Genomic DNA, 26,530 nt, shown 5'->3' with positions numbered 1-26,530 from the left:
TAATTCAGAGTAGGACCCAACCTTAGCAGCACTTAATTGCTAATCACTCCTTACATGTTGTTAAGGTTTTGTGTGCTCTAAAAGAAGACTGCTTTGACCAGTAAATAACATCTTCATTCAACTCCTGTTTTTGCCTACTGTCTGCTAAAGTGCAGACCCATTTTGAATTAAACTGCTTCTCTTAGACAGGGAATGCATAAGGACCTCAATTACTTCTCCCTCTACTTTACTGGCTTTGAGAAATGGAACACATCATCTTGTTTTTTTTTTTTTTACTCTAATATTCGACGTATTACATGAAGAGGCTAAATCCCCATCAGCTACAAAGAATTAAGATCGGATCTCTGACTGTAATGAATTGTGTGTTCTCTATATGGATACCAAGATTTACCTCTTGAGCTTTGTTCTCGTGATGAATTTTTTGACATCCATGTCTCAAATACATAATATGCTTGTTACGGTCGGTTATCCGATCATAATAATCTCTATCATTCACTACCAGGGTTAACACTTCACTGCATTCTCGATACAGCTCTACTTCCATTCAGTCTTTTTTGTCAGTCTCTCACTTGTATTACTCTTCCCAGTTGTTGTTCACTGGCATGGTTAGTACTTCACCATATGTATTTATAAGTCTATTTTATGTTTTCATTAGTCCATCAGTTGTATTATTCTCCCAAGTTGTTGTTCACAAGAATGGTTAAACACTTTCGTAATACTCTGCTTATTACTTATTCATATTTTCGAGCTGTACTTTTATCATTTAATTTATCTGATAATTAATTGTTTTAATAACATCTGATCTGAGTATCCTTTATGCATACATGATCTCTAGGAAACAAACATGCAGTGAAGAAAGTACATGTCATTAGCAAATAGTTTGTTTTCTAAACATCTACTGTATCTGTAATACATATAATAAAATCGAAGAAATGTATCAACTCCTCTCATAATCTGCCGAATGCAAATGCCTGTACAGTTGAGAGTCTATTATCCAAACTAATTGGGACCTAGGGTAGTTCGGATAATCAGACTGTTAATAATCAGGCATATAATTGAACCTAATTAAAAAAAAAAAACTTCTAAAAATATTTTTGATGAACATTAAATAAGAAAAATAGAACACATTTTTACTATAAGTACAAAACAGTACAGTATATTATTGTAGTGCAAGCTCACAAAACATGCACAAGCGAATATGTATAACATTTTCATATTCAGACTTTGATTTTTCCTACCCGAAAACTTTGGAAGGCTGCGTTCGGAAAATCGATGTTTTGGATAATAGAGACTTCTGTCTTTATCTGCGTTAAAAGTAACAAGCAAATCAAATGGTTATAGGTATCCCCTTTACATTGTGTATTTCAAATATTGTTTACTGAAATGGTTAATATTTCACCATAGTTTTACTGAAACTTAAAATATTACTGTATTACTTCTCTACATTCTGTCATATTGAACTTCCTTGAGTACAACTGAAATGTAATGTACTTTTTTTTTTTAAGTTGTAAACACTTCAAAGTCACAAAGCATGGTTATCAAGAAACATTCAACTCTACCAACAGACCATTTTTGTTGTTTATTTTGGGTTTCCACTGCTATTGCTGACTTCAGATTTTTTCAGTGCCTGTTCTCAATGATCTTAATCCCTACAGCTCCACAGTGTAATGTACATCAGGAAGGTCCCCTGCTGAGGGAGCAGCTATTTATGGAGGGTTCCAGGGAAATCACTTTCCAGGTACTGTGGAGCAGTACGGCATAGGTGAGCTGTCACACTGTGTGCCACAATGAAGTTTTTCCTTTTTGCTAACCTCTCCCAGCATCCTGACATCAAGTGTTGGCTGGGCAGGTGGTAAGGAGCAGTCTGTACTTGCCAACCCTGGGCCCCTCAAGCAGCTTGCCTCTCCAGTTCCCCCACACACTTAGCTTAGATGATGTTTGTTGCTTGTGTACTGAGATTCACCAGGATTCAGGTAGAGCTCTGCCTAGCACATTGCCTCCACTCAAGGAGAGAGATGCCCATCCTCCATTCCTACACTGTCATGCTGCCAAGCAACTAATCAGACTCTGGTGTCTTGTTACCATAGTCAGGGCTTTATTCCTCTGTGATTCCTGCAGAGGCAATCTGGGCTTAAATAATATTATTTATATATATGCATATATATACATATATATACATACACACACATATATATATATATATATATATATATATATATATATATATAGAGAGAGAGAGAGAGAGTTAGATGATATTGTTTGTAATTGCAAAAGTTTACCATCAGTGTATATGAAAAACTTAAGCTTATCCAATGCAGAATACCAGCTTTTAACCTTTTTAAGTTTATTCTTGGGCCAGCTTTATACTGATCTGCATTTCATAATTGTATATTCCCTCTGCAGGACTGAGCCCCAATGGGTCATCTGCCTGTGCCCATTCAGCCCATTTGTTTCAACGTAGTCAGAACCAGGAAATCTCCATGCTAAATGACAGCCCTATAGCCCATTTATTCCTGCCTGGGAATCCTGATGTGCTCATTCAGTCCACAGTAAGAGTTGGGTGATAAGACAACAAGCCAGCTTGCTTGTTCTGAGGGGTAGTCTACTCTCTTTGCCAGCAGAGCATCCCTCTACTCCTATAGCAGCTCTTTAGAGTTCCACTATTTACTGGTCTTCGAGAGTAAGCATGCCTCCAGATGCTGAGTTTTTCTTAGCTTACTGCGTAACTTGCACACAGTTGCACTTGCATGTTCGGCTCATGCTCCATGGTACAGAGCACCTGCTGCTCCTGCTAGGTTTCACTCGTGGTCTGCTAGTGCAGATTTACCATCTGAACCCGAGTCTGGAAAAGCAAGCATTTTACAAGACCCACCTTAAAACTACTCCACTTTCCTATCTTAATTTTCACATTTCATCAGATCTGTTTTTCCTCACCTTTAGAACTGTACTGTTTTAAGTTTCACTTTTATTCCAGTTAAATGTTTGTCAGCCTCCTCATTTTGGATGATTGTCATAGAGGTGTTGCACACAGTCTCCAACATTTGCTGTTTAACATGTTCAGTGAATGCCTGCTAGCTGTGTGTAGAAGCTCCACTTCATCCATTGCAGTCATTCCCATAAACACACTTCAAACAGAGCAATCATGTTCCACAGCTCAATTATATATGGCTTCCAAGCTATTTGCAACCTGTCACATTCAGCCTTGATGCTTTTTGTTTTCTGTTGTCTGCAGTAATAAAAAAAGCAATTTCCACTTAGAAGCTTGCAACTAACTTCTAAGGAATACTTAATTCCACCAACACATCTTATTTCTTACATTACCAATCAAAGATACTTTTGCTTTTTAGTCTACCACAAACCAGGTTAACAGCCTAACTTTGGAGACTAGAGAGAGAAGCTCCAACTATGAGCGGTTTGGATACCGGGCAGGAAAGGGTAGGAAGAAGAATTGAGCAATCTTTGTGTATCCTTAGTGAAGGATCTAGTGGTGCAGTGGCTGTTCCAGCAAAAGCAAGCAAAGGCTTGCAGTTGAAACATCATAAGAAGAGATGATTGCCTGACTTGTCAAGTCTTTGACAACAGCCCTCAGCAGTGTCTGGGTGGGTTGCATTCACATGCAGGGGGAGGGCATAGTAGTAGTCTTTCTAATGTAGAAGGCCATGTCGGGTATTAAAAGGTATGGTTAGGGCCATAAACAGAAAAGTTCTCATGGTTACCTTAATTACTGCTTCAGTGAGTGGCACTCTCCCTGTGAGTTACAAGTGGGTTGATTGTTGAGAGTTAATGGTAGCCAGTGGGGGAAAGAATAAAAATGTTTACCAGAAAAAATTTAATAAACTATAATATTTAGCTGTTTTTTAACTTTCAGATAAATAGAATAACTCAGGGTAACAGCGGACTGCAACAAGCAATGTACATGCATCCTTTTCGTATTTTTTGAATTCTTGTTTCTTTTCTGACCCCAGACAGACTCAGTCCCTCAGACATGTGTTATACGTTGTTCAGATCCTATATCCCCCTGCAGAATCAGTTCTTTGGGAGTTGGGGTCCATGGCGGCCACAATTACCCTCATTCCCATGGCTCGTCTGCATGTGAGGGTACTTAATGGACCCTAGTGGTCCAGTGATCTTTACTAGATCTACCATTATCCCATCCAGTTCATGTGTGTCAAACTTGCAGAGATTCACTTCTCTGGCAGCTTCAATCCTGTGATCCTCTTCTTGGTCATTCCTTTATCCTCCCGGCCCCAGTGACCATGGACACCTCCCTACTTGGAGGGGTGGGGCATTGCATGGGAAGGACAGTACCAAGGGACATGGTTTCCCCTGGAGACCAAACTGCATGTCAACGTTCTGGAGATGAGGGCAGTCTTCTCCGAAGGACAATTGCTATCCAGACAGACAATATGTCTGTAGTTTGGCACATCAGGAAACCGGGGGGGACCAGGTCTTATCCTCTTTGTTGTGAAGCCATGAGATTGTGGGAGTGGGCGATCTCCACCGGCCGTTTTTTGGTGGCAACGCACATTCCAGGGAGGTGCAACATTCTGGCGGACAGGCTCAGCAGATGTATTCTTATGCTTTACAAGTGGTCTCTGAATCCTTCAGTAGTGGAACAGATCTTCCTAAAGTGAGGTTGCCCTTGCTGAGATCTATTCGCTTCTCCTTCCAACGCTAAGTGCAGTCAGTATTTTGCTCTGAACCCTTCTCTGGTGGAGCCCCCCCGCCCTCCCCAGAGACTATGTGGTTCATGCTTGGCCCTCCGGTCTTCTGTATGCTTATCCTTCACTTCTCCTGATCCCAAAGTTCATTCATTAAGCGTGACTGCTGGGGAGCTTGGTCATCCTCATTGCCCCCTTCTGGCCTCGCCAAGTATGGTTCCCCACTCTGTGGTCTCATGTCGAATATTCTCCTTGGACACTAGATCTGGTTCTGTATCTGATTTCGCATCCCTCAGAGATCCCACACCCAGATCTAGTCAGTCTGAAGCTTACAGCTTGGCTGCTCCAGTTCCAGTGATAGCTAGGACTCCTGGGCTTTCTTCTCCAGTTAATATTTTGGTAGCGGCTCACAAATCATCCACTGGGAAAGTTTACTCCAGTAAGTGGAAATGTTTGGTTTTTCGATATGGGCGTCTCACCGTGATTTGGATCCTGTCACTGCTACAGTTTCCGCTAACCTGGAGTTTTTAGCAGATATTTTTCATGAAGGTGCCAGCTTTTCTACAGTTAAGGCTCAGCTGGCAGCTATTTCTAACTTTCATGTAGGAGACAGTTCGGCTTCCCTAGTTTCTTCCAAGCTTTGTAAAGCCTTTTTGAAAGGCACCTTTTTACTTCGGCCTCCAATCAAGGATCTTACACCACGGTGGGATCTTGCTCTAGTTCTACAAGCTCTGGTTTTTTTCCCCTTTGAACCTGCAGCTACAGTGGATTTGCAGTTTCTGTTTTGAAAGCCTTTCTGGTTGCTATTACTTCGGCCAAAAGAATGTCAGAGATTCAGGCCTTATCTGTTAACCCTCCTTATATGGTGTTCTATAAAGATAGGGTGTCCTTACGCATGAACCCTTCCTTTCTTATGAAAGTGGCTTTAGAATCCAACATTAATCAGGTTATCAGTCTCCCTGTCTTCTTCACCAACTTCCAGAATAAAGGAGAGTATAAGTGACACTTGCTTGACTTTCATAGGCAGTTGCACTTTTATTTGCATAGAACAAAGTCCATTCAGAAACAAGTGGGATCAACTTTGTTTCTTTTTTAAGCCCTTCTTAGGGAAATTTGTGTCAGAAGTGACTGTTGCTTGTTGGATCTCAGTGCATAGTTCAGGCGTATACAGCCAAAGGTTTATCTCCACCAGGTCAAATTATGGCACATTCTACTAGGTCTGTGGCTACTTCAGCAACCTTTTAGTGTAGGATTTCCTTGAATGACATTTGCTCTGCGTCAACTTGGGCATCTTTGCACATTTATTTCCCACTATAAGTTGGATCTCCTGTCCAGAAGCATGGCATCTTTTGGTTCTGCTGTGCTTCTGAATATCTTTCCATGAGGACTCCCAGGGTCTTGTGGTAGCTGGGGACTAAGTCCCACAGGTTGAAGAGCAAATTGAAACAACAACTTCAGATAAAGAAGTTATGTACACACCATAACGTTCCATCTGAGTTGTTGCTTTTCGTTTGTCTTCAATCATCCCTTCCTCCTACCCCCTGCCTTTTGCGGGCTATGTGGTGCATTGGGTGGATAAGACGTAGCCCTTACTGTGGCAAGCCTTTGTCTTTCCTATAATGTCTTCAAGGTACTAATACCAAGGTGTTAGGCTCTTGGTTAGGTGAGAGTGTTATGGTCGGCAGCAAACTCGATTTGAGGGGAGGAGGGAAACAGGGGCATTGTGGGTAGGGGAGGAGCTTGGAGCTCAGATCTGATGCTAGAAAATGCGGCCGAGTCGGATTCGTGCTAGATCCGAGTCCCACAGGTTGAAGACAAATAAAAAGCAATGACTCTGATGGAATGTTATGGTGAGTACATAACTTTTTTTCCTTAACTAAATTTAGCACATTTTCTTTAGTTTGTCTTTGCCAGATATAGCTTGGTCTTTTAAATACCAGCTTTGTATTTCCAAATACCTTGGGCTGGTTTGTCCCAAATGGCACTTTGTAAAAGTGAAATATCAGCTCTGAAGGGGCTATATTACATGATCGAATGTTTAGTTAGTCGAATAACTATATGTTGATCACTAAATGTCTAAGACCCAAAACTCTGACCGGCAATTTTTACAGAGGGAAACGCGTCGTTTGGCTGTTACATGGATTTTGCCCTTTCTACAATGTGCAGCGATCTCGAAGTTGGTATATTTAGGTAGAAGGGGATGGGGAGCGAAGCCTCCCACTTGATTTGTGTGTTGTTATTTTGGAACAACTAAAGCTCAAGTCATGTAATATAGACCCATGTAATATAGAGTAGTTCACTTCATTTGATCTTCAAGCTGTGGGTTATGTATCCCTTATCAGATCAAACACAGCCGCATGTCCAGCATCTGATCTGAGCTCCAAACTCCTCCCCTTACCCCCATAATGCCATCTGTCTCCTTCCTGCCTTCAGATCTCATTTGCCGCTGGAAACTCAAGCATCGTGGTCTTAATTCTTGGCTAGTCGAGTTTTGTGAGTGCAGTTTTGTGATTTTTTTTTCCCCTTCTCTGTAACTTTTCTCTTGGCTTTACTTTCTATCCTCCCCGCGCAGTGTAAAAAAAAAAATCTATCTTTCCGTCTATCCCTTTCCTCTTTGGTGCGTGTGTTCTGGGCCTGTTTAGGGACATGGCTGAAATCCCTGAAGTAGGTTTCAGAAAGTGCACAGTGTGGCCATAAGCTCTCCCTGGCCAATGGTCACACTCTGTGCATGGTGTGTTTGTGGGCAGCCCACCTCCAAACCTCGGGTCCTATCTGTACTGGGTTTAACCCCAAGGCAGTGAAGGACAAGTGAGATAAACTTATTCTTAAGGCCCTTTTTCCTTCTTCAGGGACTGTAGCTCCTACACCCCCCCCCCCACTTCAGGTGCAGCAGCAACTTCTACCTCTTCCCTAGACTCTGGGACTCGTACTCCCACCTAGAGTTCTGGGAAAGTGGAGAAGTCCAAGAAAGGACGAGGAAGCACTCTCCTAACCGCTCAGCCCCAGCCGGCCTGCCGCTGAATGTTAGGCCAGAGACAAGACCTGGTTCTCCCCAGGCCTCTGCCACCGGTACTCCAGAGCAGTATCAGTAGTTTCATCTTCCCGCTCCACCCGGAGCCTCAGTGAATCAGAGTTGGTAAGATGATGAGGTTTATCCACACCCAAATTCCGATGGGGGTCTTGCCAACCCTCTCTCTCCCTCTGGAGGGGGGAGCTCACAGCCTTTCTTTACTCTGATCACTCCTCCGATCTGGCCTTTGGTTTTGGAGCCCTTGGCTCCGAGGACTCTCTGGGTCGAGGGGTCAGCGCCGATGGTACCTTGTACCTCGATGCCGGCCATTGCCTTGAGAGTGTCTGATCCAAGCTCTGAGTTGTAGCCTCAGGATCGAGATCCAAGGGAGTGCTGTCAGCTCAGAGTGTACCGGACCACAGTATTCTCCTTGGTATCTCAGCTTCTGGAGTCTCTGCTTTGACTCCTCTGTTGGGTCAGAGAGGAATGGCTCCAGCTGGCACTTCTCAGAATGTCTGTTCTCCTTCAGCCTTTGATGTGGTAGAGAGGGTTCTCTGTGTCATTGAGACCCTTGACCATCTTGTCCTCAGATTCTGCCCCGACTTCCTCTGTTTTGGGTATGGTCCTGACCATCTTAACATCTCAGTGACAGCCTGTGCCCTTTTTGCCTCAGGAAGTCCCTGTGGGGGAACAGCAGGACGTTCGTGAGCCTTCCACAGAGATTCCCACTGAGGAGATCCCTCTCAAAAGGACGTATAAAAGGAGGCATTTGGATTCCCCACTGGAGTCCCTCACCGAAGACTGATTTGGAGGAAGGGGAAGGTTCCCCCTCATCACCCCCAAGGTTGTCTCCTTTGGAGACATCATGGAACTCCTTCGCCGGGGGTGGGGGGGGTCTGCCCAAAAACCGACCTCTGACGAGTCCGTGTTCCTGGAGGCATTCGGCACAGGCCCATCTACTTCCCGGGTGTCCCTTCCCACGGATCCTTTAGTGGACCTAATAATATCACAGGCGTGGGAGGAACAGGATACGGTGGAGCCTATCCCTAAGCACCCTGATAAAGTACTTAGCCCCCCTTCAGACAGGACATATTGAAACAAAGGGTCCCCAGTTGATGCTATGGTGGAAGCAGCTGCCAACAAGAAACAGCTCGCTCAGGAGAGCTCTTCGGTCCTTCCTCCTGACAGAATGTCAAGAGCTTTGGATTGATTCAGGAAGTGGGTCTACGCTTCAGCCGCCTTCTCAGTAAGAGTGCTGAATTACATGGCACGTGATTCGGCTGCAGCAAAACCTAGTGAAGGAGATCACTGAGTTGACCCCGGAGTCCATGTCTGTGGGTGACAAGACTACATTTTCCACTCATATGGCCACTCTGAAATCAGTTACTAACACCTCCATGCTTCTTCTTTCCCATGCTAATGATGGAGCCGCTAGAGCAGCTGGCACAGGCATTGCCATTAGGTGATATGCCCAGCTCCAGCTGTGTCAGTTCTCTGAACCCTTCAAGGCATTGTTCACCAATGCCCTGTACGATGGTTCCTCCCTGTTTGGGAAGTCGGTATGTGAGACTTTGATCCAGAGTGAGAAGGATGGGCAGACACTGCCTGCCGTCAGGATCCACTTCTCTCCCCCTCAAAGATCCTTTTCTAGGAATCAGTGAGGGGCTGAGAAGATGTGGATGTTCATGTTTCACTGCTGCAGTCGTCATATTTGGGTTATCCCTGACAGGGTAGCCCTCAGTTGCCCGAATAACAGAGGCTTAGTATTTATGCATCAGTTGCTGTCGCGTCAGGTCATCAGTGGTATAAAAACAGGCAGCCAACGCCATTACATCAGTCTTTCTTGCCAAGGAGCCCGAATCAGAAGCAGTTCGCATGAGTGCCAAACGGCTGTTACCTGAGTTTTGTCTTCCAAATTGAAGCTGAAGTCTTCTAAAGCTAAGTACCCCGTTGGGGATCCTTTTTTCTTGCACTAACCGAACAATTGTCTCGCCTGTGGAAAGCAAATACCACACCGAGACTTTCATTCTTACTGCATCACTTGTTTAAGCCCAGACCATGACGTCCCTCGCTATCGCTTTTGTGCTTTGTTCAACGCCAGAAGTATACGTCGTCAGGCCTTTATTGTAGTTAGATATTTTTGTTCCCAGTCCTTGAATTCTGATATGGCTTCAGTAAGCCATCCAGCAACTTATCTTCCAAAAAAAGTAAGGATAAAGACAGAGACTGACCGCACATGTCCAAGACTGCCGACATGGCTTCTGTTAAGCTAGTCGTCAGTTCTCCAGTCCTCAGTGAGGCGCTTTCGCATCCCCTGATGCCTGCTTCTGTGGATTCACAGGCCGCTACTGAGACCCTTTTTGAGCCAGGAATGCTGTGAGACTCTTCGACTAAGGATCCTGTGGATGTGTCTACCTTGGATGGATCCGGAGCTGCTGAGCAGGCATCAGCTTCTGAGGAAGTACTTTGCACTACCAATTCGCGACACTGACCGACTACTATTTTCTCGTCTACAGTTCTTTCGAAAACTACTGAGTTTCTAAGGCCCAGGGTATGAACCACACCCAAAAGAACAGACACCTACTTCCTTGCCTCAGTCTCAAATGCTTAAAATGTTGGAAGACCTTATAATGTTTATCAGGGGAAGCCAGGCTACCCCTTCCAAAAGAAAAAGAGACTTGTCTCCAGTAGTTTTATCTGAACAGGAGACCGATGACCGATGCATCTGAATATGAAAATATGTAACCCAGCTCTGCTTGAGGATTGTGATTTAGAGGACTCCATCCCTTTAGCCTCTCCACCCGGGGACTTTTCCTTTGGGGAAATCCTATATACTCTAAGGGATCATTTCCAATGGAAATGTCAGGGCTACCCTCAGTCAAAATAGAGACACATGGAATTCTTAGATCTTCCACAGCATAGACCTTTGGTCATCCCTCCTGTCCTGGATGTTGTGGATGATGTTTTTATGGAATCCAGTCTGACCCCTGCCACCCTCCTTCCTGCTCCCAGGAAACCTGACGGGTACTATAGAGTCCCTGACTCTCTCAAATTTCTTTTCAAAAATCCTACTGCTGAGCCCAAGGTCCTCTCTCAAGGACTTAAAGGAACCAAAGCAACTTTACCTAAGAATCCCACCTCCTCAGATAGGGATTCCTGAGTATTAGACAGATGGGGTAAAAAAGTATACACCTCTGCTACTCTTGCTTTTAGAGCATTAAATTGTCAGTTCCATATGCTGAAATATCAGCAACATACCATGGAACTCCTCAAACGAAAAATATCTTCTTTCCCTGCTTTTGCAGAAAATAGAGTTACAAGCGTGAATGCATTCTGCAAGTCAAGTAACTAAGCACACCTTACAGTGTGGTTTTGATGCCCTAGAAGCATCTTGCAGGGCAGCAGTCACTTGTTCTGTCCTTAGAAGGTATGCTTATCTTAAGGAAAAGCCCTTGCTAGACCATGTCAAATCCAAATTATTGGACGCACCCTTGCACAAAGACAACTTATTTAGCACCAAGGCAGAAGAGTTCTTAAAAAGATGGAAGAAAAAGCTAAATCTATGCAGACAGTTAGATGTCTTACAGGTACAGCCACAGAGGTTCAGTAGGCACTGCCCCTGCAAGCACTGGTCCTTTCCTGCCACCTCCATGTCAGCTTCGCCCAAACCCAGGGGAAGCAGGCCCCCCAGACGGCCCCAGAGAATGCAGAGATCTAAGCAATGAAGTTCTTCCTCTTGATAACCAGGGAGTGAAAAGCCACCCCCTTATGGTAAGAACTCAGTGACTTTACACTTCCACCCCCTCCCTCTTCCCACATGTTTTTGCTCCTAGGAAGCAAACTCTCCTTCCACGCAAGCAAATGGACCACCATTACCAACGACCACTGGGTCCTCAATATAGTGTTCCAGGGATACAAATTTTATTTCCACACACTGCCAACCCCAAAAGGATTCCCAGATCTTCCCCCAAACCAGTGGGCAAAGGCCAAAAAAGCAAGTCATTTCCCTGCTCTCTATGAGGGCAATAGAGCATGTTCCTGCAGAACAGATAGGCCAAGGTTTCTACTCTAGACTTTTCCTGGTACCCAGAAAAGAGAGCACATGATGCCCCATCCTTGATCTCTCCATTCTAAACACCTTTCTGGTGATACCAAAATTCAAAATGCTCATCCTCCAGCAGCTTCTACCTATGCTTTCCAAGGATGCTTGGCTAGCCACCCTAGACCCAAAAGAGTCCTACCTACACATCCCAGTCAGGGAATCATGCAGGATATACCTACATTTCAGGGCAGGATCACTGCACTTTCAGTTCTCTGTGCTTCCCTTTGGCTTATCTACTGCTCCCAGAGTTTTCACAAACTATCTGGCTCCCGCCATTGGATTTTGCAGACAAAGAAGTATACAAATTGACCCATATTTGGACGCCTGCCTGATTCAGGCAGACAGTCAGGAAAAGCTGCTAAAGCACTTGACCTTTGTAAAGGACCTATTGACCTCCCTGGGGAATACTATCAACGAAAAGAAGTCCAAACTAGTACCCACACACAAGATTTTATTCCTGGGAGCAAGCCTGGACACAGCATCCCAAATGGCATTCCTTACACCAGAAAAACAATCCTACCTGACAGCCAGGTCTCTCAACTAGCCAGCAGGACCCAGTTATCCGCAAGGAAAATCTTGCAAGCTCTAGGGTCCATGGCTTCTTGCATTCTACTCATTCCATATGCCAGAATACATATGAGGAAACTACAATGGTACCTAAAAAGTCTTTGGTGTCAGCACTCTCAAAACCTGGAAAGTCTCATACCATTGATACCTTGTCTAAGGAAAGATTTTCTTTGGTGTGCAGCAGCATGCTACCACAGCAAGGGACTTCCCTTCTCACAACCCCATGCCGCTCAAACCCTCACCACAGACACATCGGACTATGCCTGGGGTGCTCACCTGGACAGCAGGTGCATTCTTGGCCAATGGAGCCCAAATCAAATACATCTGCACATCAACCAAAAATAGATGTTAGCTGTTCAACATGTCCTGACAGCTTTCAGACCCCTACTCTCCCCGGGGTATCTACTGATCAAAACAGACACCACCATGGTGATGTGGTATATCAGGAAGCAGGGAGGGACTCGCTCTTATCCTCTTTGCAGGCTCACCATGACCCTTTGGCACACGGCCTCAACCAGGCAACTACACCTGTTAGCACAATTCCTGCCAAGCTCTATAAACTCTTTGGTCTAGCAGGTTTCTGCTCAAGTTGTCTGCCAAAGAACCTTCACCCTTGTAACCCAGAAATGGGATACCCCGAAGGTAGACCTCTCTGCCTCCCACTCCCAATCATCAGCTCAGCAATTTCTGCACCAGGAAACTTCACAACAAGGCCTGGAAAGTGTGTATGCTCAATCCTTCCAGTGGATAAACCTCTCTGTCTGTGCATTTCCCCCTCTACCGCACTGCTCAAAATAAGGGAGGCATAACCAAGGACAATCCTGATTGCCCCAGTCTGGCCACGCCAGCACTGGTACCCACTGCTGCACAGCCTGTCTCCCCCTTCCACCATGGCAGCTACCTGAGATCCCAACACTCCTGGTGCAGGGGAATGGAGAAAGGAATGGAGAATTCACGCATCGCCAATTGCAGACCCTCAGACTGGCAGCCTGGATTCTTCACCGACCTCTACCCAAGCTGCAAGTCTAGGCAAACAAGTTGTAGATGTTATACGTGAGGCCAGACTCCCCAGCACTAGAAAGTCTTATGCTGACAAGTGGAAAAGTTTTTGCACTTTGATCCAGGCTAAGAAGCTGGAACAGCACAGCCCTCCCTACCCCTCATCCTGGATTACCTGGCAGACTTACTACACAGGGGTCTATCCTTCTCTTCTAATAAAATTCATGCCTCTGCCATCTCTGCTCATTTCAGCACAGAGCCGCCTCTTTTCTCACATCTTCTCATTAAACAGTTCTTAATAGGGGCTAACAACTTGAGGCTACCCAGAAGAGCTCCTACCCCAGCTTGGGACCTAACCTTTGTGTTGGAAAAGCTCACCCTGCCTCCCTTTGAACCAGCAGCTTCAGCAGAGTTAAAAATTATTTCTTGGAAGACGGCCTTGCTTCTGGCCATCACTTCAGCTAGAAGAATATTAGAGCTACAAACACTTATGGCTGTAGAGCCCTTTATCATTTTCTATACTGACAGGGTCTCCCTCAGGACTAACCCATCCTTCATGCCAAAAATGGTGTCCAGTGTGGCTATCAACCAATCCATTCATTTGCCCACCTTTTTCCATAGCCCACAAAACAAAGGGGAAAGGATTCTGCACTCTCTAGATATGCACAGACAGCTCAGATTCTACCTAGACAGGACTAAATCTTTTAGAAAAAAAATGATCTATTCCTAGTCCTCTTCACTGCAGGAGCAGAAGGCAAGGCCATATCCAAACAATTTCCAAATGGATAAAACACTGCATCCATTTCTGCTACAAACAGCACAGGAAACCTCTCCCCAGGAGGTCGAGACAAATTCCACCAGAGCAACCTCCACCAATGCAGCTTTTCTCAGAGGGCTGCCCACCAGGGACATCCTGGAGGCTGCAGTATGGACATATGTTCATACCTTCACCAAGCATTACCACCTGCCTATCTTCTCCAAATCCAGGGCAGGCTTTGCCACCGCAGTCTTGCAGGGCATCCTAGTCAGTCCCCAGACTTCTTGACTGCCTCCACCCTTTTCTTCAGCTTTGGGAATCAGCCCAAATGTGATGACTGCAACAGTTAAACATGAAGAACATAGTGCAGTTGTGTACACTTATAAATGTAGATGTTAGAGTATATCACTGTTGCAGTCCTGGTTTCCCTCCCTCCATCCCCCTTGTTTTCTCTCTCTCTCTCTCTCCTTACAAGGAATTATTTACTTTCTACTGGTGGTGGTCTTCCACCATAACCTATCTCCCTATTGGGGGCTCCTGACAGGCAAGAAAAACTGATGTAGTGGCGTCAGCTGTCTGTTTTTATACCACTGATGACCCGACATCAGTCCTGGAGCGACAGCAACTGATGCAGAAATACTAAGCCTCTGGTATTTGGGCTGACTGAGGGCTACCCTGGCAGGGATAACCCAAATGTGACGAATGCAACAGTGAATACACTTGAACATCTACATTTGTGGTAAGTGTACACAACTGTACTTTCTGGAAGTTTCAAGCATTTTCCCGAGACACTCAAGAATCACCATCCCTCCAGAGACAGAGAGGGGGTTTTGATAGATGCTGCCCCAGAGGCAGAGGGGGGTCCGAGAAATTACAGGTCCTGAGAACCATTCTCGGACAGACCCGCACAGCAGCCCTTAAGGGCTTGCCCGACTGTTCTTCTCTGGAGGCAGTTGGGGATCAGTTATCGCTACACCCAGTGGAACTGGAGTCCATAACAGATTTCTGGGTGTTGCAGATCATATCCAGAGGATATTCATTCCCTAAACCATCTCATCCACCCAAACACCTTCCAGACGTCCCATACATGCAAAGGGAGGAAGCAACACTAGAAATGAAAAAGCTGCTAGTAAAACGAGTCATCCAACCTGTCCCCCTCGACCAATCCAGATCAGGCATTTACTCCAGGTTCTTTATAGTGCCAAAGAAACCAGGAGACCTAAGACCCATTTTGGATCTATCCACCTTGAACTTGTCAATGGCCAAGGCAAAATTCCGGATGGTCACACTTCAGTCCATCCTGCCCTACCTGCAGGTGAATGACTGGATGTGCTCTATCAACCTCCCGGGAGCATACTACCATATATAGGTGCTCTGGGAGGTTTCACTGCTTTCGGCTATCGGTTCAGACTCAGAGCCCTTCCCTTTGGTCTCACCATAGCCCCCAGGGTATTCACCAAGGTGATGGCAATAGTAACGGTTCACCTGAGGCTTAAGGGGATTCAGGTCTTCCCTTACCTGGACGATTGGCTCTTTGCTGCCCCTTCAGAGCATGAACTTTGCCAAGCCAGGGATTACTTCCTCTTTTTAGCATGGAGTTTGGGCATCACTATCAATCTCAACAAATCGTCACTGACCCCTGTCCAAGTGTTAGATTTCATTGGGGCGTGGTTGGACACTGTCAAGATAAGTTTTCCTCACCCCAGACAAGATACACAGCCTGAAGCTACACGTTCTGTACGTCATTCTAGGTCAATCTCTGACAGCAGAGAGAGTTCTGAGGGCGTTGGGGTCTATGGCAGCCATGATCAACCTGCTACCTTTAGTGCGCCTAAACATGCAGATTCTTCAATGGACCCTTGCAGTTCAATGGTCTCTATTAGATCTGCCGTTATCTCACCCCGTACGAATCTCACGAGTGTGCAGGGACTCTCTTCGGTGGTGGATTCATCCCCGGATTTAGTCAGGGGATGTCCCTTTCTTCCATCCTTTCCCAAGACCACAGATGCTTCCCAGCTTGGGGGGGGGGGGGTCACTACTCGGAAGGACTGTTCAAGGGACGTGGTCCCCATCCGAGACCAATTTGCCTATCAATGTCCTGGAGATGAGTGCAGTTGATGTTGCAGGTCCTCCATACCCATCTTCCTGTAGGGTGATTGCTATCCAGAACGATAATATGTCAGTGGTCTGGTACATCAACAAACAGGGGGAACCAGATTTTACCACCTTTGTCGCGGAGCCATGCGAGTGCAGGAATGGGTGATCTCCACCAGCCGTTTTCTGGTGGGAATGCACATTCCGGGACAGGCTCAGCAGATCTATCCTGATGCCTTATGAGTAGTCTCTGAATCCTTCAGTGGCAGAGCAGAAGTGGCATTGTCCTTGCTGTGATCTATTCACATCTCCTTCCAACGCAAAATGGAGAGTTCTTCACTCTGAACCCACCTCCTGGGGATGCTCCCAGAGGCGCTCTGAATCATGCTTGGCCTCCTGGTCTTCTTTATGCCTATCCCCCTCTCTCCTTGATATCAAAGTTTCTTCAGAAAGGTTGCAGGCTGGGGAGCTTTGTGATCCTTATTGCCCCATTCTGGCCTCGCCAAGTCTGGTTTCTGTGTCTCTGGTCTCATCTAGTACTCCCACCATGGACATTTGATCTGGTTCAGGATCTCATTTCTCATCCCTCGGGGATTCCTCACCCAGACCTAGACAGTCTGAAGCTCACAGTTTGGCTGCTCCAGTTCCCATGATTGTTAGGCCTCCTGGTTTATCTTCTCCCTTTAAAACCATTTTGTTAGTGGCTCACAAATTGCCCACCAGAAGGGTATGCCATAGGAAGTGGAAATGTTTTTCCGTATGGGCCTTGCAGCTTGCATTGGACCTCTTTACTACTGTGGTGCCTGTGGTATTGGAATTTTTGGCCAGGATTTTTCAGCAAAGTGCCAGTTCCCCCACTGTTTAAGTCCAGCTGGCTGCAATTTCCAATTTTCATCTGGGGGAAAATATGACGTTGTTGGCCTCTTCTAAACTCTGCAAGGCCTTCCTTAAGGGTACATTTCTTCTGTGACCTCTGGTGAAGTATCCTACGCCTCCGTAGGACCTTACATTAGTACTTTAGGCTTTAGTCTCACCCTTTTTGAAACTGCAGCTTCGGTAGATTTGCAGTATCTGTCTTGGAAAACCGCCTTTTAAGTTGCCATTACTACTGCTAGGAGAGTGTCAGAACGTCAAGCACTGTCGATCAAAGTTCCTTGTATGACTTTTCATAAGGATAGTGTCTTTGCATACTAACCCATCTCTTCTTCCCAAGGTAGTGTCAGAAGTCAATATTAATCAGACTATCAATCTTTCAGTCTTCTTTCCAAATTTTCAAAATAAGGGAGAATATAAATTACATTTACTTGATGCCCATAAACTATTACGGTTCTATTTGCACAGGACAAAAGCTTTTCGTAAATCTGACCAGCTGTTTTTCTTACTCAAAACCCTTTTTAGGGAAACCAATTTCCAAGGTTATGATTGCCCGCTGGATTTTCCAATGCCTTATTCGAGCGTACTCTGTCAGGGGAATTTCACCTCAGTCAGGTAAAAGCACATTCTACCAGATCTATGGCTATTACAGCAGCTTTTTGATCCAAGGTGTCACTGAATGGTATCTCTTCTACAACTACTTGGTCCTCATCTCATACATTCATTTTTCATTATAAATTAGACATCATATCTAGGAACAGGGCATCTTTTGGCTCTGCCATGCTCCAGAATATCCTTCCATGAGGGCCTCCCAGGTGTATAGTAGCTTGGGACTCTATCCCACAGGTTGAAGATCAAATGCAGTCATCTACTTCAGATAAAGAAGTTATGTACTCACCATAACATTCCATCTGAGTAGTTGTACTTCATTTGTCTTCAACCATCCCTCCCTCCTTCTCCCCCTCCTTGTCACTATTGTTGTGGCCATACATATGGAAGATGAACATTTCAGGACTTTCCCTTGTCATGCTTTGGCTCATGAATTTTGGGTTGTCAGTAGTGGAAGGTCTTGTTGGGTCAGGTAACAAACTCTGTCTGAAGGGAGGAAGGAGACTGGGCATTATGGGTAAGGGAAGGAGCTTGGAGCTCAGATCAGATGCTGGATATGCGGCCGTGTTGGATCTGATACAGATCCATAACCCACAGGTTGAAGACGAAGTGCAACTGCTCAGATGGAACATTATGGTGAGTACATAACTTTTTTTATTTTTTTATTACTTATTTTGTTTTTGTATCCCATCTCCATGGTTGTGACATCTCAAAGAATGGGGTTTTATGACTTTTGTGACTCCACACAGTAAGCCGCAATTATTCAGGAATCACACAACTGTTCTTTATTAAATTGTTTAGGTCCTGTCCACATCAATCGTTTTCATTTTGTTCTATGTTTTAATATTGTCTTAAGTTTTTTCCTGTTTTCTTGTATTTCATAAATACTACAAGCATTCCTTGCCATTGATGCCATCTTATTTAAAAACTGCACTGGCTTTTTCTTTCCTTTTGATTTCCATATTTGCTTCACAATTAATACTGACAGCATAGCAGAAAAATATATATATATATATCACAATTGTTCATCCATATTACTTTTGTTTATGTGCTAGTACATCTGGTGTGAAGGACAAAAATATTTATGCAGTTTCTGTGTTTCCCCAAATTTTATTAAGACTAAGGTTGCTGGAGCATCAGCCAGATTAAGTAGATTAGTTGGACTTTTAACTCCACATCTGCAGCAACTGAAAGTCATTTTTTACAGGGGGCACCTCCTCAGCAAGTTGCACATCCAAAGGAAATGAAGGAAGAAAAGCCATAACAATTGAATAATTGCCAGTGTGCAAATTAGAACCGTACTGACAGTGGTTTTCTATGAGGAAACGTGATCTGGGAGTTCCAGATCAGGAAACAGAAGTCATTGAGTTGGAAATTCCTATCTTTGCACTAAGTGAAATATAAGAGAAGCCATATTTAAAAAGATAATGGATTTATAGTATTTTAGAAAAGTGTAATTGTTTGTCAGAGCAGTATATTCTGCTTAACAGTAATGGATGGATTTATATTTTATTTTTATTAGGTTCTGCACTTACAAGAAAAACTGAATGCAGTTAATTTGGAATGCAGCAGACTGCATTCAGAAAGAACAAAAGTTGAAGATGCACTGCATCATGTTCAGCATCTTGTCGGAACAATAACACAGGAAAGGGATAGCCTGCAGCAAATTCTAGAAAGCATCTCTGCTGAAAGGGATCAGTTGAAGTCAGATATGGAGGAAAAAAATGAGATGGTTAGTGTAAATGTAGCATTTTAATTCCAGGAGCCGCCTGCTGTAGATGTTTGTAATTGTGTATTTTTTCTCAGTGGCTTAATTTGCAACTTTAAAAAATCTCCAACGGCCAACTTTCTCAAACAGTACCAGTAACACCAAAAAAAGAAGCCAAAAAAGGAGAAATGATGCTGGTAATCCAAAATTGAGTCACGTTTCCACACAATCAATGAACGCTTTATTTAAGGTCTGCGTTTTCGTCCAACAATGGACTTCATCAGATATAACAGTCATATTTCCAACTTCCTTTTTATACATAATTGATTCAACCCTAACCAATCATTTCATACTTTTATTTCTGAGTGAACTAATAAGCTTCCACGTTTCATTAAGTAATACTAATTGATACCTTCATTCATAAATACTATAAAAAATAATAAAATCAAATTATATTAAATAGTCATTTTAAAAATTTAAAAAGTTTTTTAAAAAAACTTTTAAAATTCCATTCTGTGGTTTGTGATAGTTTGGAAATCATGAGCAATTGCATTTATATGTTTTCCCTAAGAACTATATATGATACATAAAATCTTAGTTAATATACTGTTTACTAGGAGATGGTGCCATCTGCTGGTCATGGTTATTATGATTTGGTGGTCCTTGGGAGGAGAATATAGGTTACAAAGAATTGTGGTGGCAATTAGCCTTAGAAGCCAATAAACCCCCTGGCCTAAATGAATACATTTCCATTTTACCACTATTAAGATTAAAAGCAACTAAGATATAACTGTAGAAATCATAATAAACATGACCAGCAGATGGCACCATCTCCTAGTAAACAGTAGATTAACTAAGATTTTACGTATCATATATAGTTCTTAGGGAAAACATATAAATACAATTGCTCATGATTTCCAAACTATCACAAACCACAGAATGGAATTTTAAAAGTTTTTTTAAAAAACTTTTTTAATTTTTAAAATGACTATTTAATATAATTTGATTTTATTAATATTTTTTATAGTATTTATGAATGAAGGTATCAATTAGTATTACTTAATGAAACATGGAAGCTTATTAGTTCATTCAGAAATAAAAGTATGAAATGATTGGTTAGGGTTGAATCAATTATGTATATAGGAAGTTGGAAATATGACTGCTATATCTGATGAAGTCCATTGTTGGACGAAAACGCAGACCTTAAATAAAGCGTTCATTGATTGTGTGGAAACGTGACTCAATTTTGGATTACCAGCATCATTTCTCCTTTTTTGGCTTCTTAATTTGCAACTTTATCAGAGTTCTGGGAGTAACAGACTTAGACGTTTTATGTAAGGCAAGAGGAATAAGAAAGTATGAGGGATTGACCATCTGAATTTTAGGTGAATTGGAGAAATAGCAGTGTTTTTTGAATTGCTCAACGGTTAATGTAAATTTTACTTTAGAAACCCATCCCTCTCTTGTCTGCTTGTACTAGTGAGCATTACTACGTCATATTGAGGAAGTCTTTACCAGAGATTGGTTAAACTTAATTTTTTCTTTGTATTTCTTCGTAATTCTTACTATTGTAGTACTTGACTCTTGGGATTCTCGCTTGCAGAAGTCCCATGGCTAGTCAAGCTTCCAAAGCTTTTCTTTCTTCCTCAAGGCCCAATGGACTTCCTACTACATTGATGGCATAGAGGGATGTCAACCTGTATCATTTTCGCATCTTTCTTGCCACAGTTTGCATGAACAGTTTGTCTTTATTTGCATTGCCAGTCTGTCGGGCCTGCTTGTGTTGTCAGATAAGTAAGCCATGGTGGGAGCTTTTCCTGTGATGACTAATGCAGTCGCTGTACTTGTCACCAGATATCTACAAATACCGCTTTTACAGTACAAGTTTAATTGTGATAGTTGCAGGAAGAAGAAACAATACAAGAGAATTTACTCTGGTCCTGTATGGACACTGGAAAAAACTGGTGGACTGGTCACTTTGGTACTTTTTTCCAGTAACAGCATTCCTGCAAGCTCAGGCTCCTCTCTTTCCATAAAGCCCTACTCTCCTGATAAGTACTCCAGCTGTTATTACCATTGCAGCTTCAACATCTACATGCTAGCTTGAGTCTCTGAGAAATTTCTTTTCTGGTTTTGTGCAGATAGTTGCTTAAAATTTTATAAAGTAGTTTCTTGAATTCACTATTGTAGTCAGTAGTTGTGTTGTATTTTTCTTAAGAGTTGTAAAGGTCAGGTAGAAAGGTTATTTCCCTCCTCAAACCCCACCCCTTTTTTGTTAAGGTTATATATGAAAAACTTTGTCCAGCTTTCATTTTTTCTTGCTGTTGGGTAGTTTTAGTGCATTGTTAATATTTTTGTGCTGTTTAGTGCATCACATTGCTTTCTTATAGCAGAGCTCATACTGGGAACATCGAACATGACTGAAGACAAAATGCTGCTCCTACACAAATTGTCAACAGCGCAGCAACTCTGAAGATGACCCTTTTCTGATTCTCAAATTCACCATCTAACACCAAATGTGTCTGTTTCTCTTGGGGGGGGGGGGTGGTAAAAAAATATTCTCCCACTTTTGTTTTCCAGGTCTACTGTATGCATTTCCTCCGCTTCCACTTTTTAGCCAAGTCCCTACAGAAAGCCAAAATGCGCATAATCAACCTCATTCTTATAGCCCCATTCTGGCCATGCCAGATATGGTTCCTCCTGCTTTGGCCTCCCCTCAAGAGAAGACCTCTTCTCCATTACCCTTGACTGCTGTCCCACCTGTCCAGGCAGTCTTACCCAGAAATTTGAGCCTTATTCTTCACTGCATTTTTTTCTTCATTTCTAGTGATGACCAGGGACCGGAAGTTCCCTCCAAAGGTGGTCAGGTTGATAACTGCTTTCCAAAGACCATCAAGAAGAATGATTAGAAGGGCAAATAGAAAATTTTCTTGTAGGACTGCCCAACAGAATATAGAACCTTTTTCAGTTGTCTATTTCACAAGTGCTTATAATTTTGACTGGTATCTTCCCTTCACTTAGGATTTTCTGCTTCCTCAGTGTCTTTTATAAGGTATGTAAAGTATTTTTAAAAGGCATTCTGTACTCCAGGCCACTCATGGTTTGCCTTGCTCCCCACTATGGGCCTAAATTTTGTACTTGAGAGACTAATTAGATTTCTGTTTGAACCAATTAATTCTGCGGATATTATGTTTCTAACTTGAAAGCATATTCTTCTGGTAGCCATCACTTCATCAAAGTGAGCCTCAGAGCTTCATGCTTTGTCTTCAAAATTCCCTTACTTGATTATCCATCAAGACAGGGTCAGACTTGAAACTAACCCAGCCCTTCGTTTATGCCAAAGGTAGCCACTCAGGTGAATCTGAATCTGTCAGTTCACTTTTCAATGTTCTTCCAAAACTTTTCTAACAAAGGTGAATGCCATTTGCATTGCTTAGATGTTCATAGACTACTCTGATTCTGTCTGATTTTGCAAGAGATTTCAGAATAGAATTTTTAAACTCCAAGAAAAGTGACTGAGATTACCCTATCCACATGGATATCAAACTGCATCAGTTATGGACACATCTGTGACGGACCCTTTAACCAGTAGGCTGAAAGCACACTTTTCCATAGCTAAAGTCACATCCCCCAACCTTTATGTGAAATTTGCCACTGGAGGAGATTACTGATGCTACTGTAAGGCCAGCCTTACATTAGCTAAGCACTACAGTTTTAATTCTCTTTCTAGAGCTAGAGCTTCATTTGGAGTCATCATTCTAAAATGTTTATTTTAGGCCACCCAAGTTTGTAGGTGGGATTCTGTCGCCACTAGTTTCCAATGTCTGTATAGGACCAGAGTAAAAACGTTATTCTCTTCAAATTCGTATTTCCAAAGAAATGTGTAGAAACTCCTGAGTCCTGTTCCTCCCGCAATGGTTCCCGATGGGTGTAATATACTTCTGTAGGAGCTGCAAACTTGTTATCACTTTAACTGGGGGTCAATTTCAGGGGAGCATGGGTCTCTGGGACAAGGGTGGAGATCAAGCTTGCAGGTTTGTCATTGCCTGTGAAAAGGCACCAAGGCAACCAATCCATCAGGTCCAGAGACCAGATAGAGATCAGATTAACCTGAATTTCTGATAAGTACAGAACTTGATTTTTTATATTGTCTTTCTTGCATCAACGGCACACCATGTTCATTTGTCCCTGTTGTGCTTTATTTAAACAAAGGACCATAAAGCTTGGCCGAATTTCGTCAGGAATACATGCCTTCTAAGAGGATGTGTGTCTGGTCCTAGTCTGTCATGCCATTCATTTATTCCTCTCTCTCCCTACAGAAGAAAAAAAGAAGTCTTTGGCGAAGCACCTAAAGGTGAAAAGAATCCAAGAGGCTGATGATGCATTGGAGTCGAACACCACCTACTCCCAAAGCTTGAAGGCAATGTTAATTAGGTATCTTTGCAATCTCACCGTATCTGGCATCTAGTTCTGTTGCAGCCTGTGGCATGATCTGTCATCCCTGATGAGGCCTTCATCCCACTGGCTGTTAGTCTGATATCGTAAGAGAAAAACTCCAAGCTATTTATTGTTTTCTGGGCCCCTCACTGTGGTCCTTGGATCTGACACCCACATTGTCAGAGCAGTATCATCCCCGTCCTATTCAGGAGAAGGTTGAATACCAGATCAGGGCCTCTAGTATATGCCAATGTACCAAGGATCCCAAGGCAACACACATAAATGGACATCAATTTAACTTGTCTAAACCTGAGCTTAGTGGTTTCTCATCACAGTATGCGAAAGGCTCCTTGATGCCTCATTGGGTAAGAAACTTCTTTTTGGATCTCAAGTGGTAAAGATTAAGAAACTGGAGGAAAAAAGGACTTTATGCAATAAATTAAAGATCTGTTTCATTGTCCATCTCCAAAATGTGTCAGAAATTACCCAAGTTAAAGCTTGGTCTTCCCAAATAAATAAATAACCCCACAAAGTTAAAAGAAGGAGCAAGCTTAACCATAATGGAAGGGGTTTCAGGGTCATAGCAGTTAAAAGGAATAAATGACTCTGGAAGGCTCACCCCTTTCCCCTCCATCAAAACTCCACACCACTCAACCCCTCCCTTTTCTTGCAGTGGCCCCCACATTTACACTTCCCTTGAGAATAGGATACAAGCTGGGTTTCTTTGTGCAGTGGTAGAATGTCTCATGGGGTAAGTGGATCCTACATGTAATAAAGCAGGGTCATGGGCTGCATTTCCAAAGGAAACCATTTCTGGCCTTTCCTCAACCAGCATATTATTCTTCCACAGATAGAAAGCCTCCTGTCTCAGGAAGCCATAGAGAAGAGCTCCAGAAAAAAATGGGACTTGGTTCTCTTCCTGATATTGTAGTGATCAAAAAAGTAGGAACTAATCAAACACGAGCGGACTTGAACATAGTCATCATAGCAGCCTTTCTGTCACAATACTTTGCAAAAGATTGATAACTTAAACCTCATCCCTGAAGGGGAGAGTTCCTCAAATACCTGGTGTATGTGACCTGTTTGTATCTTGATGATCCCTGGCAAAATTTCATATGAACAAATTGCAATGGTGCCTGAGAATCAATTGCTGCTAATATATATAGTCATTGCAGTTCCGTATCCCACTGTTAACCTGCATCAAGAAAGAACTATAGTGGTTGAGCAGGTTTCTTTAAACCCTTGAGTGTGTCTCTGAAAATGAACTTTGTTGCACAGACCCCCAAAGTTGATTTGAAACGTGACTTTGTATGCCAGTATGAGGGATCTGAGAGTTCAGGGGACATTTGACAAAACATTAAGAAAGAAGAAAAAAAAACTTAAGGGGTCCAAATGGTGAAATCAGCACGAAAAGGAGAGGTACTGTTGCTGGAAGTGAATTAATCCTTAAGTTTTGGAGATTACCCTTACTTGATAGGTCCCGTTTTTCACATCTACCAAAATGACACTTTTTATATAACATATATCAGGGAGAGAAGTAAGTTAAAAAATAAAAGAGTCGTTCCAATCTTGGTGTACACATTGATGCCAAGACTGGAAAAAATGGCAGTATAGAATCCACAAGACACAGAAACCCTCCTACAATGGGGTTAGGCCAGGCTCACTGAGAGGATGGAACTGCTATTGTAGAAGGAAGTAGTAGTCCACAAAAAACACAAATTGACAGGCCAAAAAAAGTCATAATTGACAGAGTGGACTATTGAGGATAAGGAAGAAGTTGTGTATTGTTACTATTATGGAAAAAGCTCAGAATTTCCAGACATATTGAGAAAGATTGAGAAAAAATAGACAAGAGAAATACTCGCACAAGGAAAACTTGAAAGTCTGAAATGCAAATTTGCATTCATTAATACAACAGATCCATGAAAAAACGAAATTGAGCATCAACAAACGTAAAAGTGAAGAGGAGGACTTCTGTTGCAACCAAATATCCAAACTTTATTAATGGTTGAGCGCTTTTGTCCATGTGTAATGTAACAGGATTTCTTCAGAACAAATTATAACACCCTCACTTCCCCTTATATATTTCTTAAAGTAAAACTATATTCAACTAAGAATAAATTCAACCAAAAAAAAAAAATATATGTATATATATATATATATATATATATATATATATATATATCTATATCTATATATATATATATATATATATATATATTAGACACTATAAAAGTATTGCTATATAATATATATATATATATATATATATATATATATATATATTAGACACTATAAAAGTGTTGCTATATAAATCTTTCCCTTGGATGCATACAAAAAGACTTATAAAAAGCAACCTTTTTTTCAATTTTAAAATGCTAGTGATACTAATACATTCATTTAATCCATAATATTCAGTGGCATTAAGTCTTAATTGCCAACAAAGCTCACAAGCATCTAACTGTTCAGGTGTTATCCTGCCCTGCTGATCATCACAAATCTGCTGTAGTACCAAAAATGTAAAGCAATGGTCTCTGTATTTAATTAAATGTCTACTCAAGGCATTTGTTTTTACTTATTTAGAAATATCAGAAATATGTTCGTAAATTCTGTTTTTAAAATACCTGGAAGTCTTGCCTGCGTAAAATGCAGGATAGGAAAAACATTTAGCAATATATACCACATTCTTAGAAAAACAATTAAAACATGAATG

At 42.6% G+C, this 26,530-nt stretch overlaps 1 protein-coding gene across 1 annotated transcript in view; it reads left to right on the top strand.

The window, feature by feature from the left end:
• CENPE (centromere protein E) overlaps nt 1-26,530 on the top strand; it is a 3,008,010-nt gene that overhangs the window by 1,685,152 nt on the left and 1,296,328 nt on the right. Inside the window, exon 29 of the mRNA XM_044063442.1 lies at nt 19,195-19,404. Coding sequence (XP_043919377.1) covers nt 19,195-19,404 — 210 coding nt within the window. The remainder of the gene's footprint in view (nt 1-19,194; nt 19,405-26,530) is intronic.

This window comes from Protopterus annectens, chromosome 2.part1 (assembly GCF_019279795.1).
Source record: "Protopterus annectens isolate FY-2018-M chromosome 2.part1, PAN1.0, whole genome shotgun sequence".
NCBI lineage: Eukaryota > Metazoa > Chordata > Ceratodontiformes > Protopteridae > Protopterus > Protopterus annectens.
The sequence above is the reverse complement of the archived record's forward strand: the minus strand, read 5'-3'. Positions and strand labels throughout refer to the sequence as shown.